Genomic DNA, 23234 nt, shown 5'->3' with positions numbered 1-23234 from the left:
TGCTTTGAAATGTAATTTTTTATTTAATGTAAAATGTTGTAGTCATGTACTTTCAGAAGTTTTAATTGAAACTACTGTTGACTTTTCCTCCTTTTTAGTTTGAGTAATTCTACCAAAATCTGCTTTTAGAAATTAAGCCTATTTGAGCTAATTAGAGTTCTACTGCACAAGTTATCATTAGCTAGGGAAAGAATCCAATTAATCTATTTTTATTTTAATTTGATTTGTACCTTTTTCCTCACAATATTTTTGAAAATGTATAAATTAACTCTATCTGACAGAAAAACATTTTAATTTTTGTTGTTTCAGAGAAATGTGATGAGCCCTTGGTCACACCTCTCCCACATGCTGCATTTGCAAGTTCCTCCATGTTGTCTGGCAGTTATGCTCCGGGATATGCCAAGCTGAACAGAAGAGGAGGTAAGAGTGATCACATGTACACTCTATTAAAAATTAATTCTGAAAAATGTTTTTCCCCTTTTATGTTTCAACATTACAGTCAGTTTACTATGCACAGTACTTAATGAAGTCATACACCCTTTCAACAGGGAACATTCTAATTTCTTTTATATTCTAATATATAATTTGCTGCTTATACTGTAATGACAAAAGTGAAAATGGATCAAATTGTCAGCTTTGTGTGCTATTGTAATTTGGACATATGAATAAAGGGCAGCCCAGAAAGTATTGCAATTTACATTACAGCATTTCTTAGGTGAGTAACTAAATACAACAAGAACATTTATTTATATAGGACATAATGCAGCTCATAGTGCTTTACATGATGAAGAAAGAAAAAAGAGAAAATAAATAAGAATTAAAATAAGGGAACACTAACATAGAATAAAAGTAGAGTCTGACGGCCAGGGAGGAACAGAAAAAACAGAAAAAAACTCCAGACGGCTGGAGAAAAAAATGAAATCTGCAGGGGTTTCAGGCCACAAGACCGTCCAGCCCCCTCTAGTCATTCTACCTAACATAAATGACCTCAATCAGTCCTCATTGTATTCAGTGTTCTCAAAGAAGAACTTGATGATGACAGTCATGTGGACTTCTGGCCTTTAATCCATCAATATAGGGACATCCCTGTACTTTGATTAGGTGGTGGTGGCGCAGATCATCACCACAGAAAACCGGAAAAAGAACAAAAGAGAAAGTAGGGGTTAGTATGAAAGACACCATGAATAACAGTGATAATTAATTGAATATACAGATCATCAGGATTAAACTAAGATGAAGCTATGAGAAAGCCATGTTAAAGTAATGTGTTTTCAGCAGTTTTTAAAAGTCTTGCACTGTATTAGCCTGGCAAATTCCGATTGGCAAGCTATTCCGATTTTAGTGGAATAACAGCAGAAGGCCGCCTCACCACTTCTTTTAAGTTTAGCTCTTGGAATTCTAAGCAGACACTAATTTGAAGATCGAAGGTTATGATCTGGAATGTAAAGTGTAAGACATTCCGAAATTTAAGATGGAGCAAGATTATTTAAGGCTTTGTAAACTATAAGCAGTATTTTAAAGTCAATTCTAAATGACACAGGTAACCAATGTAGTGACATCAAAACTGGAGAAATGTGCTCGGATTTTCTTTTCCTAGTTAAGATTCTAGCAGCTGCATTCTGTACTAGTTGCAATCGATTGATGTCTTTTTCGGGTAGTCCTGAGAGGAGTGGTTACAGTAATCTAGTCGACTGAAAACAAACGTGTGAACTAATTTCTCAGCATCTTGCAATTTTATAAGAGGTCTAACTTTTGCTATATTTCTTAAGTAAAAAATTGCTGTCCTAGTGATGTGATTAATATGTGATTTAAAATTCAGGTCAGAGTCAATAGTTACCCCTAAATCTTCACCTCCGTCTTGACTTTTAATCCTAATGCATCAAGTTTATTTCTGATAACCTCATTATATCCATTATCCATCCAAATAGAACTCAATATAAATGAAGACTTTCATTGGTTGTTTACAACAAAAACCTTGTATATTATTTTATCAGTAATATGAATTATCTTTAATAATATGCATTTATTGTTTTACTGTGTTTTAAAATTTGAATTTTCATAATGTCATAATTACATTGTTATTTTGTGTTTTTAGTTTAATGTTTTCTGTGATACACTGTGCAAAATGGTTCCTTGCATTAAACACCACCAGATTTTTTTTTCAAGGAAAAGACAAATAGCAATTGAGCAAACCAATCATTTTTTGATTTACTCAGCTTTTAACACTTGTTTTGTTTAGACTTTGCATTTTGTTTAGTAGTGAAGAATCTGAACAATTTAATGATATTTTGTTTATAGACTCTTGTTTCAACCTATTATTTCGCTTTCCCATCAAAGAGGGACTACTTTTGATCTCTGCCACTCAAAATCCAAAAGCAGTTTCATAGGTCATTAAATTTACCTCTTGCTTGAAAATTACATATTTATTTTAGCTTGTTTATATTGGGGACAGAAGTGTAGTTTGTCCAATGAATTTAGACAAAGCCATTTAGCAAGGACTGGGAGAAAGTGTGTCTTTATGGTCAGGTGGAAAAAACAGCCAAAACGTCCTAACCAATTATTAGATTTTCTTTCCCTAACTAATAAAGACTGAATTTATTTTGCAGTCATTTTTTATTTTTTCCAAAAAGGTTGGTTGTTGCCATCTTAAAATAGACTACAGCCAATGCAAAGCCATACCAGTCATATGGTCAGCAGTGAAAACCACATAATGCCGGTGCCTTAGAAAATACACAATGACCAAAATGGTCTTTTTTTTTTTTTTTATTAATTTTATTACAATCCATACATAGCAATCAAGTTTTTACAAAAAAAAAGAATTATGTTAAGAACAGATCGATCCCCACCACTGAGAGAGAGAGCAAGCCAAACGGTGTAAAATTTAAGGCTTGTAAAAATTAATAAATTCTCTGTGCTTTATAAACTTATTTTAAAATATTACTGATTAGATCCTGCCATGTTTTTAAAAAAGTCTGTATGGATCCTCTAACTGAGTATTTGATTTTTTCCAATTTCAAATAGTATAACACATCGGTTTCCCACTGACTTAAAAGAGGAGAGTTTGGGCTCATGTAAAAATATTTAAACTGAATTGCCAACCATATACATGTAGTGCATGGGTAGTGTCCTGTTCTAATGGGGAAGAATTTGAAAACAATTTTTCATCATATCATACATATATAAAGTTGTGAGTAGTCTGTTATGGAGAAAAAGGGTTTAGATAGGGAGAAATCTATAAAAACTGACTAAGGGGTTAATAGTAATTCTAGTGGGTTCTGTACTTGTGCCTGTTCTATAACAATTATTACATTTACAAAGATGTCATTGAAGAATTGAAAAACATATTTTGATGGCTTTTTGTCTTTCCCATTTCATGCACTCTTGCTTGGTGCAAAAACCTCTTCTACTGTTGAGTTCAGTTTATGAAGTGTCTTTCCTCCACTTCTTCTCCTAATCAAACACTGACTCATATTCACCACCTAACCAGCTCAATAACAGGCTCATCTACAGTATATAAACAGGAGTGAGAAAAAAGTCAATTCTTAGATGCATCATGATTCTCTCTTGTCAGTTCAGCATCAAACCTTTTGTATGGACTTATAAATGAAATGGAAATATGCACAATGCAAAAATCTCAGAAAAAAGCAACAATATAAACAAAATGATAAGCACAACAAATAATACAGTGCATTCTAAGAGCAACTGACACAAAGCTAAGCACATTATATTATTTATTTATTTATCTTTGTGGAAAAAAGTTGTAAATTGAAGAGATTACTTAAAAGCCACCAAACTCATAAAGTAGGTACTAAAAACAAGAACAATGTATAAATAATTAAACATATAAACTCACCTAAAGCATTTATTAGGAACTCCGGTTCAATTTCTCATTAATGCAATTATCTAATCAACCAATCACATGGCAGTTGCTTCAATGCATTTAGGGGTGTGGTACTGGTCAAGACAATCTCCTGAACTCCAAACTGAATGTCAGAATGGGAAAGAAAGGTGATTTAAGCAATTTTGAGCGTGGCATGGATATTGGTGCAAGACGGGCCGGTCTGAGTATTTCACAATCTGCTCAGTTACTGGGATTTTCACGCACAACCATTTCTAGGGTTTACAAAGAATGGTGTGAAAAGGGAAAAGCATCCAGTATGCGGCAGTCCTGTGGGCGAAAATGCCTTGTTGATGCTAGAGGTCAGAGGAGAATGGGCCGACTGATTCAAGCTGATAGAAGAGCAACTTTGACTGCAATAACCACTCGTTACAACCGAGGTATGCAGCAAAGCATTTGTGAAGCCACAACATGCACAACCTTGAGGCGGCTGGGCTACAACAGCAGAAGACCCCACCGGGTACCACTCATCTCCACTACAAGTGGTGGTGTAATGGTGTGGGGGATGTTTTCTTGGCACACTTTAGGCCCCTTAGTGCCAATTGGGCATCGTTTAAATGCCACGGGCTACCTGAGCATTGTTTCTGACCATGTCCATCCCTTCATGACCACCATGTACCCATCCGCTGATGGCTACTTTCAGCAGGATAATGCACCATGTCACAAAGCTCGAATCATTTCAAATTGGTTTCTTGAACATGACAATGAGTTCACTGTACTAAAATGGCCACCACAGTCACCAGATCTCAACCCAATAGAGCATCTTTGGGATGTAGTGAACCGGGAGCTTCGTGCCCTTGATGTGCATCACACAAATCTCCATCAACTGCAAGATGCTATCCTATCAATATGGGCCAACATTTCTAAAGAATGCTTTCAGCACCTTGTTGAATCAATGCCACGTAGAATTAAGGCAGTTCTGAAGGCGAAAGGGGGTCAAACACCGTATTAGTATGGTGTTCCTAATAATCCTTTAGGTGAGTGTACATACACATATAATATTTTTGCATAAATATTAATTATTCAGAACAAGCCTGGTACCTTGACTCAGGCTTATAGCCCCATTTTCTTATGATTGCATAACAGTTGATCACCTTAACAAAAATATGTAGGTTAACTTGTGGCGAGGTTGATCAAACAATATAAAGAAGGAGTGAGAAACAAAAAGTAGTGCCATGTCTCAACTCATAAATGCAAAAAACGATCAATACCTCTATCTTGCAACATAAGAGTAATCCACGTATAGAGGAGTTCCCTTTCAAAGTAATGCCTCACGGTGTAACATGCAGACACCAAAGTGCACATTTTTATGTGTGTTGGCGTGTGTGTGTGTATATATATATATATAAATTATACAGATAGAGATAGAAAACTTATGTCAGGTGTATAATTTGCAAAGGAAAGAATCATTTATGTGTATTTTCCAAAGTTCCAAAGTCAAGTCAGTGAGTAATGTGCAGTACAATGCACTAAAACACTAATATCTTTCTGTTATGTTAATCAATTTAGGACATTCTTAAATTTATGTTCATTTAAACAAAACATGCAACAATATAGGCACATGGCTATTTTTCTTGTCGACTATAAATAATGAAAATATCTTGACGCATAATGTAACCTGCCATTTGTCACTTCTGTTTGTTATTGTATTGTGTTAATAAAAATAATGAAATTAAATATAGAACATAGTGGTCACACAGTAAGAAAAACCATTATCATGTACAGTTGTGCTTGAAAGTTTGTGAACCCTTTAGTATTTCCTATATTTCTGCATAAATATGACCTAAAACTTCATCAGATTTTCAGTCAAGTCCTAAAAGTAGATAGAGAAACCAGTTCCACAAATGAGACAAAAATATTATACTTGGTCATTTATTTATAGAGGAAAATGATTGAATATTACATATTTGTGAGTGACAAAAGTAAGTGAACCTCTAGGATTAGCAGTTAGGTGAAATTAGAGTCAGGTGTTTTCAATCAATGGTATGAAAATCAGGTGTGAGTGGGCACCCTGTGTTATTTAAAGAACAGAGATCTATCAAAGTCTGCTCTTCACAACACATGTTTGTTGAAGTGTATCATGGCATGAACAAAGGAGATTTCTGAGGACCTCAGAAAAAGAGTTGTTGATGCTCATCAGGCTGGAAAAGGTTACAAAACCATCTCTAAAGAGATTGTACTCTACCAATCCACAGTCAGACAGATTGTGTACAAATGGAGGAAATTCAAGACCATTGTTACCCTCCACAGATCCAAAGATCACTCCAAGAGCAAGGTGTGTAATAGTCAAAAAGGACACCAGGGTAACTTCTATTCCAAACTTCTATTCTATTCTATTCCAAAATTGATTAAATTAATTTTTTCCTCAGAATTCTACACACAACACCCTATAATGGCAACATGAAAAAACTTTACTTGAGATTTTTGCAAATTTTTTAAAAATAAAAAATATTGAGAAAGCACATGTATATAAGTATTCACAGTCTTTGCCATGAAGCTCAAAATTGAGCTTAGGTGCATCCTGTTTCCCCTGATCATCCTTGAGATGTTTCTGCAGCTTAATTGGAGTCCACCTGTGGTAAATTCAGTTGATTGGACATGATTTGGAAAGGCACACACCTGTCTATATAAGGTCCCACAGTTGACAGTTCATGTCAGAGCACAAACCAAGCATGAAGTCAAAGGAATTGTCTGTAGACCTCTGAGACAGGATTGTCTCGAGGCACAAATCTGGGGAAGGTTACAGAAAAATTTCTGCTGCTTTGAAGGTCCCAATGAGCACAGTGGCCTCCATCATCCGTAAGTGGTAGAAGTTCGAAACCACCAGGGGCCACATGTATAAACGGTGCGTACGCACAGAAATATTGCGTAAGAACTTTTCAACGTTCAAATCGCGATGTATAAAACCTACACTTGGCGTAAAGCCACGCACTTTTCCACGGTACCTCATACCTTGTCGTACGCAAGTTCTCCGCTCGGTTTTGCAGACTGGCAGCACCCAGCGTCAAAGCAGTGCTACTGTTCCTGTGTGGTTACACCTTTTTTTCCTTTATAAATACACTGAAACTAACCGCATATTATTTATTATTGTAACGCATCTGATTGTAATTAACTTGTAACAATATAATGGTCCAGGGAATAGCCATAGTATTCCAAATACCATAACTGCTTTAGCGTTGTTACTCTCACTTCTCCTTCTTCTTCTTTCAGCTCCTCCCGTTAGGAGTTGCTACAGTAGATCATCTTTTACTTTTACATCTATTACTCTCACTGCACCACTCAGAGTATTTATTATCACTGTATCTGACGATGATATTTCAATGTTCCTTAAACATTTTGAAGAATCGGCGCTAAGCTTACAGATGGCTTAATTTCTACTACAGAGCTTATTGTGTGGCGATCGGTTACTTGGGGAAAGAAAAGCAAGGACTGCAGTAGCGGCTATGCCAATATGTATCTATACTAATAAAAGGCAAAGCCCTCACTCACTCACTCACTCACTCACTCACTCACTCACTCACTCACTCACTCACTCATCACTAATTCTTCAACTTCCCATGTAGGTAGAAGGCTGAAATTTGGCAGGCTCATTCCTTACAGCTTACTTACAAAAGTTGGGCAGGTTTCATTTCGAAATTCTACGCCTAATGGTCATAACTGGAAGGTATTTTTCTCCATTAACTGTAATGGAGTTGAGCTGGCAATGACGTTGGGGGGCGGAGTTTCGTGTGACATCATCACGCCTCTCACGTAATCACGTGAACTGACTGTCAGCGCAGTGCGTAGAAAACCAGGAAGACCACCAAAAAAGCCCTTAAGAAAACATGCATTATATTATTGAGAAGGCAGCGAAACAATAAGAAGCGAGCGAGTGACATATACTACCATATTCATGACTGCTGCTACCTCGGAAAGAAAGCAAGGTGTAAACCTAAACTTTAAATTAAGTTCATAGACAGGCTACCTCTGGCGTTTCACATGCCCACAGGTAATGCGGGATATAAACGAGAGTTTTGATCACTTTGTAACTAAGTTAAAATTGTAGGTGAAGGGGTGTGCTTATGCAAATTCCGAGACTGTGTTTGTGGGGATTGACAGTTAAAGGCGGGTGGGGAGTCACGTCATCATCTCCCTCCCATTCATCTCATTTCGCTCTGAGCTGAGCTCCGCAGCTAACGCCGTCTTCCGAAGCAACTTGGTCAGACTGCCACCAAATACTCACAGAAAAATCCACAAGTTAATACACACGCTGTCTCTATAGAGTTTCTCCACACTGAATCCTCCAGGCACTACTTACAAAAGGTTACATTGACAATCGTGTTACGTTATTTTTAAAATCTTTCCTTTTCTTAGCACAAGCACAGCTGAGAAGCTTCGATGCATGTGCTCCATAACGCGTTAAAAAATAATGCATTTAATCACACTTTGCATTACAAGCACAGGGAGCTTTTGTCAATGCATGATTTCCTGGTACACCGATTACTTTGATCAGCACATCCCGATTCATTTTACCCTCGCACCACCTTAGTTTGAGAAGAAGTATGAAAAAATATGAGGTTAACACAGAAAAACATCACCAATTCAAGCTTTATGAATAATCGATAAGCCATCAATAATTGTTTTGGTAAAGCCATCCTCCTTCCATTTTATAATTTTTCCGCCACTAGCCGTGATTAAATGAACGGTAAATAAAGTAAGAGCAAAGCGAGGGTGACTTATTTAGGCAGGCATATATATGACAGCAACACTCATGACAATGTCAATCATGTTACGTTATTATTAAAATGTTTCCTTTTCTTTTTCATTACTTCTTTAACACACTACTTCTCCGCTGCGAGGCGCGGGTATTTTGATATATATATATATATATATCATATAATATATGAATGACCTCCAAAGAGCGCTGAGACTTTTGATATCATGAACGTGTCTGCAAAAACTGTGGTCTCCTGCCCTGCAAAAGTCGAGCAGCCAGCGCGCGCATAGCTGTGCAGGCCTTTGAGACGCTGACTGCGCTTCTGCCTTAAGTCAAAGTGAGCACTTTTAATTTTTTTCATCCTCCCCTTGCGCTATAGCCCAGACAAGTGCAAACACGGGACCCCATTTCTACACCACGGCAAAATAATATTAAGGCGATTCACACTTTCTTTTGCACGTATACGATTATGAGGTCCTCACGCACACGAGTGGAGGACTGACAGTGCCATCACAGCCGATTAATGGCGAGGACGTCTCACCAGTCTACACAAGACCCACCGCGACTGTCGTCAAAAGGCGATCATAACGTCAGCGAACACATCTCTCTATACTATATAAAAGAAAAAGGCAACTTTCCTTTCTTTACAACTTTTTTCCTTTTATCCCAAACCAAAGCCTTTCTCGCTTAACACTGCAGAGGACACAAAACTAATTTTCTTTAAATGCCGGTAAGGCACATTACCAGAGGCACAAATTTGAACGTTCACATAGAAAATGTAATTTCTATACCACAGCCGTCGTGTAGCGCCTTTCAAAAGGGATCTACTACCGAGAGATGATCCATATATATTTTAGCTGCTGTTAGTTACTTACCTGTTGTGTTACACAGTCTTTAAAATGTAGTTTACCTGAAACCACTCCAGTAGTGCTCAATGTACCTGTACTTCTTAAAACGTTAATGTTTTACTGTTTAATAACTTATAGACTATATTTTATTATTTCTCCCTTGCACTCAGTGACCAAAGCTATACACACACATATATAAAAGCTATACACACAAGTATATGTATGTGTATATATATATGTATGTGTGTATATATATATATATATATACACACACACACACCTATCTACATATATATATATACCTATATATATATATATACACACACACACACACATACATATACATATATACATACATACATACATACACACACATATACACATATATATGTGTGTGTATGTATGTGTGTGTATGTATATATATATATATGATGTAGATAGGTATGTACGGTATATATATATATATGTGTGTATATGTAGATATGTATATAGATATGTAGATATGAAGATATGTATGTGTATATATGTGTATATATATATGTATGTATGTATGTATGTGTGTGTGTGTGTGTGTGTGTGTGTGTGTGTGTGTGTGTATATATATGACAGCAGCAATCCAAGCTGTGAGAAAACAGTAAAAGGAGGCGTGTCAGGCGTCCGCGTGGTACATTTTCTGATGCAGCTAGACGAAAAAACTTTGTGCTGCCGCCAAATACACAAAACAATTACTTTGACAATCATGTTATATTATTTTTAAAATGTTTCCTTTTCTTTTCATAACTTCTTTAACACACTACTTCTCGCTGCCAAGCTGGTATATATATATATATATATATATATATATATATATAGATAGAGATATATATATAGATAGATATGAGAACAACATATATATATATATATATATAGATATATATATAGATATATATATATATAGATATATATATATATATAGATATATATATATATATAGATAGAGAGATGAGAACAACACTCATATCAATGACAAAACAATTACATTAACAATCATGTTACGTTATTTTTAAAATTTTTCCTTTTCTTTTTAGTACCTTCTTTAACACACTACTTCTCGCTCTTGGCTGGTATTCTGCTAGTTGAATATAAAACAGAAAGAGAAAATAACAACACAGCAAAAAATGCAGCGACAAATTTCGGCAAAAGTTAAATGCTTGTGTCATGAGCATGAGGCGGCTATGCAGTGTCCGCAACGGACGTGGCTATCCACCGTGCATAAGATACCATATTGACATTGGCAGGCGAAGGAGCCACCGATTCTTCCTCTGCCCAGTGCCACCACAAGCCTAGAGCCGCCCCTGAGTACTGCTGCAATAAATAATTTCATTGAAGTGAAACACATGTTTAATAACGTGCTTTAACTCCTATCATCATGAAAATGATATCACGTATACATCTCAGTATTTTAGTTATTCAGAGAGCTGTAATATCACACGAATGTAATGGATTCTGTGTCCAGTTGGAGGAAGAGAGCCGGTTTAAGAAGCAAGTAGTGATTCACACACACAGAGCACACAGAAGATCAAATACAAAACAAAGCATTTAATGTGCTACTTTAATTATGATGTGATTTGAGAAACTAGTTAATTAAACGATTTAAAGATGAAGTTTATGATGTTCTACTTTAATGACAAAATAAACTATGTGATTAAAGTGGAAATGTTGAGATTGAAGTTGACATTTCGTGCTTTTTCCCCACTGTGTGCCTTTTTTTCTCTGTACCCTAATAAGCTTTCATATGACACTCAGACAGTGGGCTACAACTTGCCTTTTCACAGCGACTTTGATATGTGACTTCTTTTTTATTTCCGCACTATGCGATTTTGTGAACGTGAGCTTTCAAGTTTCTCCAACACGCTATGTCACTCGATCAACTTCCTTTTGTTGATTATACCACGGTTTATTTGAACAAATAGTATGTTTTTCCTTTGCCTCCACTTGGTATTCGCTGAAATTCTTATATTTTCCCCCGTGCTTTTCCCATTGTCTTTTCAAAGAAGGCTGAGCTTAAGGGCAATTTATATTCATTTGCATAGTCAAAGAGGCGTAATTCTGGGAGGAGTTGGGGCGTTACATAATGCGCGTGCACGAGCGTTAGTTTTTCACGCTGATCGGGATTTATGTAGTGAAAGAACGTGGAAGTTGGAGTACGCACAGATTCCAGCATCTGGATTTTTCTGTGTGTAAGCACATTTCGGCTTTTGTGCTTACGCCATGTTATAATGCGAGTTCTACGCACGGCGTTATACATTAGGCCCCAGGACTCTTCCTAGAGCTGGCCGGCCATCTAAATTGAGTGATCGGGGGAGAAGGGCCTTAGTCAAGGAGGTGACCAAGAACTCGATGGTCACTCTGTCAGAGCTCCAGAGGTCCTTTGTGGAGAGAGGAGAACCTTCCAGAAGAACAAACATCTCGGCAACAATCCACCAATCAGGCCTGTATGGTAGAGTGGCCAGATGGAAGCCACTCCTTAGTAAAAGGCACATGGCAGCCCGTCTGGAGTTTGCCAAAAGGCACCTGAAGGACTCTCAGACCATGAGAAACTAAATTCTCTGGTCTGATGAGACAAAGATTGAACTCTTTGGTGTAAATGCCAGGTGTCACGTTTGGAGAAAACCAGGCACCGCTCATCACCAGGGGCCTCATGTATAACGCCGTGTGTAGAACTCGCACTATAACATGGCGTAAGCACAAAAGCCGAAATGTTCTTACGCACAGAAAAATCCAGATGCAGGAATCTGTGCTGCATCTAACTTCCACGCTCTTCCGCTACATAAATTCCGATCAGCGTGAAAACTAACGCCTGCGGCACGCGCTTTATGTAACGCCCAAATCCTCCCAGAATTACGCCTATTTGAATATGCAAATCAATATAAATTGCCCTTAAGCGCAGCCTTCTGTGAAAAGACAATGGGAAAAGCATGGGGGAAAATATAAGAATTTCAGTGAATACCAAGTGGAGGCAAATTTGTTAAAATAAACCGTAGTATAATCAACAAAAGGAAGTTGATCGAGTGACATAGCGTGTTGGAGAAACTTGAAAGCTCACGTTCACAAAGTCGCACAGTGCTGGAAATAAAAAAGAAGTCACATATCAAAGTCGCCGTGAAAAGACGAGTTATAGCCCACTGTCTGAGTGTCATATGAAAGCTAATTAGGGTACAGAGAAAAAAGGCACACAGTGGGGAAAAAACACGAAATGTCAACTTCAATCTCGACATTTCCACTTTAATCACGTAGTTTATTTTGTCATTAAAGTAGAACATCATAAACTTCATCTTAAAATTGTTTAATTAACCAGTTTCTCAAATCACATCGTAATTAAAGTAGCACATTAAATGCTTTGTTTTGTATTTGATCTTCTATGTGCTGTATGTGTGTGAATCACTACTTGCTTCTTAAACCGGCTCTCTTCCTCCAACTGGACACATAGTCCATTACATTCGTGATATTACAGCTCTCTGAATAACTAAAATACTGAGATGTATACGTGATATCATTTTCATGATGATAGTTAAAGCACGTTATTAAACATGAGTTTCACGGCGCAGTGATTGTGTGATCGTGTTGTTCGATGAAATCATTTATTGCAGCAGTACTCAGGGGCGGTTCTATGTCCAATAGAAAAAGTCCAATGTCAATATGTTATCTTATGCACGGTGGATCGCCACACAATCAGCTCTGTAATAGACGTTAAGCCATCTGTAATTTTAGAGTGCAGATTCTTCAAAACGTTAAAGGAACATTGAAATATCTTCGTAGTACATGTTTAATTATTCTATCCTTCACGCCAGTACCAGTGAAGAATTTAGATTATTTAAATGAAGTTAAAGTTTTATCTGTAAAATATAATAAACATATTTTGCTGCATTTCATCTTAAAAATGATATTGTCATCATATGTAAATACGCGCTTTATAAAGTGGCGCAGGTTGTGTAATATTATAACTGTAGTGCAAGTTTACAGTGAGGTAATTGTACTTATAAGTACAAACAATTCTACAGTACAAGGAGCACTTGACTGAGTGCGTTTAAAGTTCTTGGGATAAAACTGTTTCTGAACTGCGAGGTCCGTACAGGAAAGGCTTTGAAATGTTTTGCCATGGCCGAGACAGCGTGTGCTTAATGCCGTATACCAATAATTCTCTTTCCGATCAGCTGCTACTGTGATTCACACTCAGATACAGTGATATAAATACTCAGAGTGGTGCAGTGAGAGTAATATGGAAAAAGATGATCCGCTGTGGCAACTCCTAACGGGAGCAGCTGAAAGAAGAAGAAGAAGGTGCAGTGAGAGTAACAACGCTAAAGCAGTTATGGTATTTGGAATACTATGGCTATTCCCTGGACCATTATATTGTTACAAGTTAATTACAATCAGATGCATTACACTAATAAACAATATGCGGTTAGTTTCAGTGTATTTATAAAGCTACGTCAGGAAAATAAGGAGTAACCACACAGAAACAGTAGCATTGCTTTGACGCTGGGTGCCGCCAGTTTGCAAAACCGAGCAGAGAACTTGCGTACAACAAGGTATGAAGTACCATGGAAAAGTGCGTAGCTTTACGCCAAGTGTAGGTTTTATACATCGCGATTTAAACGTGGAAACGTTCTTACGCAACATTTCTGTGCGTACGCGCCGTTTATACATGAGGCCCCAGGCCAATACCATCCTTACAGTGAAGCATGGTGTTGGCAGCAATTTGCAAAAACCTCAAGTAAACTTTTTTCACATTGTCATTATGGGGTGTTATATGTAGAATTCTGAGGAAAAAAATAATTTAATCCATTTTGGAATAAGGAGGTAACATAACAAAATGTGGAAAAAGTGATGCACTGTGAATACTTTGCGGATCCACTGTATGTAATATTCGAGCATCATCAAGTATAATATTTTTGTCTCATTTGTTTAACTGGATTGTCTTTATCTACTTTTAAGACTTGAGTGAAAATCTGATTATGTTTTATATCATATTTATGCAGCAATATAGAAAATTCTAAAGGGTTCACAAACTTTCAAGCACCACTGTGTATAAGTCAAAAATTAAGATTGCATCTTGAACAATAATTCCATTGACTTGTGAAGTGCCTGGAAAGTTCCACTCGTAATATCAACAACAACACCATTTATTTATATAGCACATTTTCATATAAATTATGTAGCTCAAAGTGCTTTACAAGATGGAAAGAAAAAATATATATATAAAAATAAGACTAGACAATACTAAGTAACAAATAATAACGTAAGGTCTGATGGCTAGGAGAACACAAAAAAAAACTCCAGAGGACTGGAGAAAAAAAAAAATACAAAACAAAATCTGCAGGGGTTCCAAGGCCACGAAACCACCCAGCCCACACTGGGCACAGTGAACACCATTTGTGTCCAGCTCTTCTACCATTATTTGAGCCATCCATCCATCCATTTTCCAACCCGCTGAATCCAAACACAGGGTCACGGGGGTCTGCTGGAGCCAATCCCAGCCAACCCACCACAGGACACACATAAACACACCAAGCCCAATTTAGAATCACCAGTCCACCTAACCTGCATGTCTTTGGACTGTGGGAGGAAACCAGAGCACCCGGAGGAAACCCACACAGACACGGGGAGAACATGCAAACTCCACGCAGGGAGCACCCGGGAAGCGAACCTGGGTCTCCTAACTGCGAGGCAGCAGCGCTACCACTGCGCCACCCTATTTGAGCCAACAAGTCCTATATTTAATTTTCCCTTTGTCATACCTACCATACCAGGTGTGAAAGTGAGTTAAAATCATATAAAGCACATGTGAGTTCTGCCCCTAAAATACCAAGGCCAAGTTGTGCTAAGCCATTCTATTATGTAACCACCTTGAAGATAAGATAGCCAAATAAACGTCCAAGGCTCATTGCAGAAACATGTCCAGGTGTTTGGCATCTTCGTAATGGAAGTAATAAGTTGATTACTCCTCTCCACAGTATTCAATATACTATTGAATGTAAAATGAATCAGTCAATTAACTCCAAATGCAAAGACTCACTAACTAATACCAAAACTTTCTTATATCTTATACTGTGTGCCATAATTAGGCACCTTTTCTAAATTAGTGCACATTCAATTAACAATATGTAGGGCCGGGAAAATACTAGCAATAAAGATTAAAGTACACAGTTCATGGAACAAATAAAAACATAACCCACTCAGCAATAAGCCAATAAACCAAACTATAGTACCTACAGTATGTGACAACTTAGACAAGCAACATTGCTTCATAAGCACACATTTCTTAAGGTTCACAGAATATGAAATATTAGAGTAGCTTACACTAATGTACAAATTGTGATATTTCAATTTAAGCATAATTAAATGTATTAAGTCAATGGATAAATAAAAATGTTAAAGCGGTAAAGGATAAGCAGGTTACATAAATAGATAGATGGATGGAAAATTTTAATCTAAGACATTTAGACATTTTCTCATTGATATGCAAATTATATTGACATTATCTGATATATTCTGCTTAGCCACACTGTATAGCCTGCAATTTCCCTTTTTTCTGTGTGGATATTAATCCCTCATTCACCTAAGTCATTATTATAAATTAAATGTCATTACTTTTTAAAAGCAACCAGTAATAATGGGAAAAGCATCTTGATAACTTTACTGCCTCTTTCTCTTTTTTGACTTTTAGTGGAATTCTTTGAAGATATATTGTTGTAAAATTTGTTCAGATGTCCATAATGGATATTAAGTAGCATGTAGATGAATATATATTTTTAATTAAACCTTTATAGGGTTAGTGATAAAACACAATTAGGATATACTGTTTAGAATGTTTTACTCTAATAAAAGTGTGTTTTATGCACTAGAAACAAATGTACTTTAGCAACATCATTGTCACTTCCAAACCTGTCTCATCTTGCACTGTGGAAAAGAAAAAAAATGAACCAAAAGAAATTATCTGTTCAAAGCTCGAGCACTTCTTTGTGAGTGTCCTAATTAACAATTTAATTGTGTGTTCATTATTTAAGAATTGCTGCCGAAACAAGAGTTAAGATTAATTATTAATATAGCCTACATTTACTTATATTAAACCTCATTCTTAACAAGAATCCAACAAGAAGAATAAAAGTATTGCATTGATTGGATAAAAGAATGTCAATGGAAAAGACATGAATGATTAATTTTTTATTTGCATTCACAGTAGATTGAAAGTATTTGGTACAGACTTAAATATGAATGCTCAAGGTTGATAATTGGGATGCAGAAGTATTTTCCAAAAGAAGTACTTAATTCAGATTGGTTTCTGTATTCTTTTTTCATTTTTTTGATACATACATTGAATGAAAAAATATCTATTTTATTTGTCTGTCAGTTGAAAGGCATTCAGCTAGGTCATTTTTCAGGATCCATTTATGCACATTGGTTGCTTGTTTATTGCTGAATACAAAACAGTGAAAATGTATTAGTAAGTTATGACACCAGGCTTCACCAGTTTATTTTGAATATGAACGCCTTTGAGGCTTTAATCTGTTAAATATTGTTTTTTCTGATAAAATTCAATAAAAATAGCCTGTGGCAGATTCATGATAGAATTTACAGTGCATATCAGTGGCACAATGTACAAATTGAATTTAGAAAAGTTTTAAAGTTAAGTTTTTCCCTTAAGACTTTTTTCTTAACAAATTGTTAGGTTATATCATTGCTTATCGTTAGACTGCACTTCTACTTGTAGATTATTTAATTGAATGTGCTGTTAAGCAGGATTAATCACATTTCATGATGGAGAAAACAAGTTAGAATAATAAACAATTCCTGCTGCAAAGGACTGACTTGTTATTGCCTCACTTGAAGAGTGTGCCTTGCTTTGCTTCAGCTGATTAAAGATATTTCATTTTATTTAAATTGCACACTGATCCATAATTTTTGTAAATGAGCAATTATCAAGAGGAAAGTGCCACTTATGGTGTTTGTAAAGCTGTAACGATATTCATTGTGATTTGTAGCACTTTATCTCTGTAATGTGACAGCTGGCAATTTGTTTCTCACGAATTATTCCCACTGTTATTAAGTAGTTGATGGTACATTTAATTCCACCTCTGACTGATAATGAAATAAAATCTTGATTCATCATGTGAAGATAATACAAGGCTCTATAATTTTAACTGCCGCAAAGAAGCATTGCTTATTGCATGTTGCTGTCCTAGTGGACATTGTCTGATTTTCAATTAAATATTTTCACACAATCAATATTTAATAAAGTATTAACAATCACTCTTAAGTGTACTGTTGAAATGTTGTTCATGTTGTTTGCAAAAGGAAAGACCTAACATAGCAATATGAATTGTAGTAGATTAATTTACTTGTGTATAATATACATTCAGCAGGTCTCCTTTGATGGTCTATGCTCTACTGAATGGTCTGTTCCTGTCAAAATTTTAATTACACTTTTTTGCTCTTTTATTTGGCTAAGATTATTTTATGACTGCTAGAATTAGTGACAGTTTCCACCTCTATTCAAACCTTTTTGCAAACAGCATTTTCTGTTGCTTGTTGACACCGCTTGTAGTTCATTTGTTTGAGGTTTTCCTACTTTTAAACAATGTATTTAATGCCATTTCTATTGTCTTGTTTCTGCTGTTCTTTGGTTTCTTTATCTCAATCATATTTCACCTTCTCACATTGATTCTTTGGTTTTAGTTTTTTCATCACTTTGCCTTTGATCTTCAGTCCATCTTTACTTACTTGTACAACCACTTCTCTTATTTACAGAACCCGATTCTTTCCTACTGGCTCAGAGTGTGTCTTCTCTTCTGAGTAGTCTCACATTTTCAGATGTGCTTTAAGAAAAACACCACAATAAGCTCTAGTTATTCTTGACACCACAAGCAAGTCTAGAAAACCAGAGGCTAAAACAACAGATATCTGTGGAACTGTTTTTCAAAAAAAAAATTATAATAAAAACATAATATATTATTATTATTATTATTATTATTATTATTATTATTATTATTATTATCTGCCTCAGGACAAACATTAAATTCAATGGGTGACAGAGAAATACTGTATGAACATATTTAATTTGTGTATCAAATAATATGCAATGAAGATAAAAAATCCATCAGAGATTGTAATAACTTAATGTAAATGAACAGTGTCAGCACTATTTCTGTCATACACAATCAAGATGTGTGTTTCATTGTGCAGTTACTTTCTTGATTTTAGAAGTAAATCATACAAGACAAAACACAGATTTTTGCTTCCAGGATACTCTATAAATATGCTAGTGAAACCGCTTTACAGAAGGCAGAAAATCATTCAGTTGATGCTTTTCTTCATGTTTATTTCTTTTTCACGATTCTACTGATTCACTTGTATTTACCCACCTTCTTATTTTTATTGGTTAAACAAGGCAGGTTTTATTTTATTAAATAGCTGTTTCATGTCAACTGCAACTGGTTACATCACCACAGTAGTTTTATGGCAGTTAAGCTTGGAAAAGACTTTTTTCTGTTTTATAATTTCTACATAGCTTTAAAATAAACAATCCGCAGCATCTGGAGCCCACCTAACGTGAAGAGCACTAAATAAACTGTTACAAAACCAGACTTGAGTTGACATGATACATGATGATGTAAAAAATACATTACTAATATTTAATATATTACATGGTTTAGTAAAAGAATTTTCCTAAATACTGTATGCAGTAGATTATTATTTTTCCTACTCACTTACCAAGGTAAAAAGTGCCCTCTACTTATTTATTTATGTTTATTTATTGCACATGATAAGGAAGCATAATGTAATATTATATAATATAATATAAGCAAAAATCCTTTTTTGCATCGGTCTTAATTGATATTCTAATTTTCCAAGATACTGAATATGGGACTTTCATTAGTTGTCAGTTATAATCATCAAAATTAAAAGAAATAAACATTTGAAATATATCAGTCTGTGTGTAATGAATGAATCTAATATACAAGTTTCACTTTTTGAATGGAATTACTGAAATAAATCAACTTGTCATGATATTTTAATTTTATGACCAGCACCTGTATGTATGAACACCATAATAGTTTGTAACATTTTGTTTTTCCTGATTAATTCAAAATATGTGAGCTATTGTGTGTAATATCGAATACTTCTATACCAGTTTAGAAGTGCTGCCTGGTAATGTGTGGTAAAGAAATAATGTTTTTAATTATGTAGCAGGCTCAAAGTAAGCTTATGATCTATTAGGGAGGTGAAACAATAGTAGTACCAAATTATGAGATCTTGTCAAAGATTTGAGAATGAAAGTGAAGACATTCTTCTCTGAATACAGCTGAGATTTCTTGGTAAAAATAGTATTATTTTATTATTCTGCAAATAAACACTGTAAATTGTGTACATCTCACTCAGCCCACACACAGGAAGGTTAGCATAGGTGAGAGAAACAAGTGTGAAGTATAAAACAATTTACAACACCAAAGGCATGTCTCCAAGACTCATAATAAAAGACTTAAACCTGTCTATCCTGTCTCCATGGATGTGGTGACTTTACCAATTCCTTGTGTAGTTGCTCATCTGTCTTACGTTTGTTCAAGTAAACAATTTCTGGGCACATTTACTCTTGGCAGCATGTAATTTTTCTCTGCTAAATCGTATTACTTCCCAGGAACTTCATATCTATTCTCTTTGCTTACATTTCCCAATTTATAGCTGCACTGCCTAATTGTTTCTTACTTTGCAATGTCCTGCCCTTGTCCTGTACCACTTTTTTTACATGCATCTCTCATCCCACCAGGGTTTTTTACAATAGGTTTATAAGGTTATTACACAACAGAAATCCTACATATAGCCTCATGTAATTCTATGTACAAGTTTAGTTCCTTTCATTTCCCAACAGCCTTGCCACTGCACTTACATCAAGTATTTGAACCTGCTTCTTTGATCTACTCTCTGTATTAATTGGCTCCTATATCTCTTAAGTCTATGGCATTTTTCTCTCCATCCACTGCCACAGTTGCTAATTTATTATTATCTGCAGTTTTAAATGGTGGGTGCTATGTTTTGTGCTCTAATTTTTGCTATGAAACTGTACTTCTTGTAAATCAAAGTTTAATTATGTTAACAAGAATGAACTATCAAAACACCAATGGTGATTATTCTGTTAGTGATTTCAATAAGAAAGAGATAAAATGAAAATCCAAAGTACCAAAATACCACACATTTTAATGGCAAGTGTAATTTCATTGCAAGCTAATCATTCTTCTGCACCGATCTGCCATGAATTCTCTGCTTAATGACACTGAAACAAAAGAAGAAAAAACTCAAACAGAAAATCATAGAAGTATTTCCAGAAAGACAACATTTATTTATATAGCACATTTCCATGCAAATGAAGTAGCTCAAAGTGCTTTACAAGATGATGAAACAAAAATATAAAAATAAAATTAGGCAATACTAATTAACAAAGAATAAAGCAAGGTCCGATGGACAGGGAGGACAGAAAAACAAAAAACTCCAGACTGGAGAAAAAACAAAATCTGAAGGGGTTCCGAGGAAAGAGACCACCCAGCCACCACTAGGCAAAAGGACAGCGGTCACGTGTAAAGTAGATAGTCAGCTGTACAATTGTTTACTGCCCTTAGTTACTAAACTTGCATTGTATTTCAGTTAAAATTTGCTAAACAGGGGACAGTTTAAACTGGGACAGCTCATTCCAATCTACAACATTCTGGTACACTGAGTAGACCTGTGTTTCCTGTACCATCTCACAACTGAGTGAGATTTATACTTTATACAGGAAGATTTCACTGAAACAACCCAACAAATTTTATAATGTCCTAATTGTGTTTTAAACACTGTAAAAAGCATACTTGATATGTTAAATAGAGGTACTAAGTTTAATTTTAGATTTTTTTCCTGTGTAAAATTAATTCTGCATTGAAGTTTTGTGATGTATAAAACTGAAATTGAGATTAAATTATTTGCCATGTCTATTTCAATATGTCCATTGTATTTAATTTAGGAGAGACAATCATTAGGTGTCAGAGCACACCACACCTGAATTCCCATTTTCCAATCAAATGATACCTACTTTATTTCAGTATAACATTTAAATATCTTCCACATAGTCTTACAATTCCTAACTTACAATTAGAAATGTAAACATTAATAACTGGTCAATTGTTTGTAAAACATTTTATATGTTTCATTGTTTCTTCAAACTGATTCATTCTCACCAGTATTCCTTTATAAAAGCAGCAGATTAAATGTTTTAGCTTTGAGTATCAAATGTCAGCTTTCAGTTTTATAATAGTTTATATTTTTCTCACTATGCACTGTTTCATTTTTCATGCAGACTTTAAACCTAGATACTTTTCAGATTACATAAGGTTATATTTTTGATACCTAGGCTGTCAGAAATTTTTCGTAACCATTTTTATCTTTTCTTTATAAAGGTCAAGATCAGAAATGGTGCCTTTCACTTAAACGTTCACATTTAATTTGAACCTTCCTATCTACCTGATATCATATCTTCGTAATGTTGAAATTAATTGGAGTGCATAGTGGATAGCCGCTGTACCAGCATGTTGCCCAGTACTGGGTTAGCAATACTTTAATGGAAATGTTTCCTGATTAGTGAATGAGCAATGTAAGGATCTGGCTTCTTGAATGCTGATAATTTAATGTGTCACAGATGGCATTTGATTATGGTAGAACTTTAAAATAGATCTTTTGTTTGAAATCAATAGCAGAATTAAAGTCCCTTGCTTTTATCATTTGGTGACTATTTTATTGCAGTATGCATTCATCCAATCATTTTCTAAACCTGCTTTCTCTACATCATAGTTGCAAAGCTGCAACCTACAACATCAGCATCAGGACACACTCTCACACCAAGTCAGTTAACCCCTTTTGCTCTAAGGGGTTTTAGAATTTTGCACCTAAACTATATATTCAAAACTTAAGCAGCTATTACTCTGCTTATGTAATAAAAGAGTGGTAAATGGCTGAAGAATAGCCAGTTGCAACACATTATATTTTCAGATTTTAAAGAAAGTATTTGTATGGTTAAAACCTTTTTTATATCAATATCAATGAAATAAACCACAAAAATATTTGTGCATTAGTAATTTCTCTGAAAAACAAAAGATTTACATAACCAAGACATTTAAGAATACACAACCTTGGAATCAAGTGTATTTTGTGCCCAAATCTGTTAGCTATCATTTTGTCAAATTTAGATGTCATATCCTGCAGCAGTGTAAAGTTATACTGTTTGACACAAGGGGTCCCCTGTATTGAAACACTGTGTCCCTTTTTGGAAATATTGTCTATTGCACCTCAACAATCTCTCAAAACAACTTAAACAAGTATTGCAGTTCCAGTTACACCTAACCCAGTGTTCCTCAGCCACTTATGAGTTGCAGGTGGATGTTGCTGGTTTGCTAGCACATGAGACTTTTTCACAGTATAATCCACCCATCTGAAGGGATCAACGAAGCTATGCAAGATTTTTATTATTGATTTGGTTCAAGCTATTCAGTTTTAGCTCTCCTTATTCAGAATCCAAACCAATAGAGTAGTAAAATAAATAATTGCTTAAGCAGAGTAATAGACGCATCTTTAAATATTGGAAGAGATGTCTGATAGAAAAAAGGCAACATATACAATTTTTAGAAGTTAGAAAAATTTTTTTGGTGAATTTGTAAGCCTTATTAAGAAGTCTGCTCTGTAATTATAGAATATATGAACCTTGATTTATACTTATAAAAGTACAGAA

General features: G+C 35.3%; 1 protein-coding gene across 1 annotated transcript in view; it reads left to right on the top strand.

Annotated features, from left to right (window-relative positions):
• The first annotated feature begins 309 nt into the window (after positions 1-309).
• The window catches only part of cntnap2a (contactin associated protein 2a), a 986203-nt gene continuing 963278 nt past the window's right edge, over positions 310-23234 (top strand). The window contains exon 1 of the mRNA XM_039753312.1: positions 310-420. Coding sequence (XP_039609246.1) covers positions 369-420 — 52 coding nt within the window. The 5' untranslated portion in view covers positions 310-368. The remainder of the gene's footprint in view (positions 421-23234) is intronic.

This window comes from Polypterus senegalus, chromosome 5 (genome assembly GCF_016835505.1).
Source record: "Polypterus senegalus isolate Bchr_013 chromosome 5, ASM1683550v1, whole genome shotgun sequence".
Classification (NCBI taxonomy): Eukaryota; Metazoa; Chordata; class Cladistia; order Polypteriformes; family Polypteridae; genus Polypterus; species Polypterus senegalus.
Note: the sequence above shows the minus strand (reverse complement) of the source record. Positions and strands in the feature narration are given on the sequence as shown.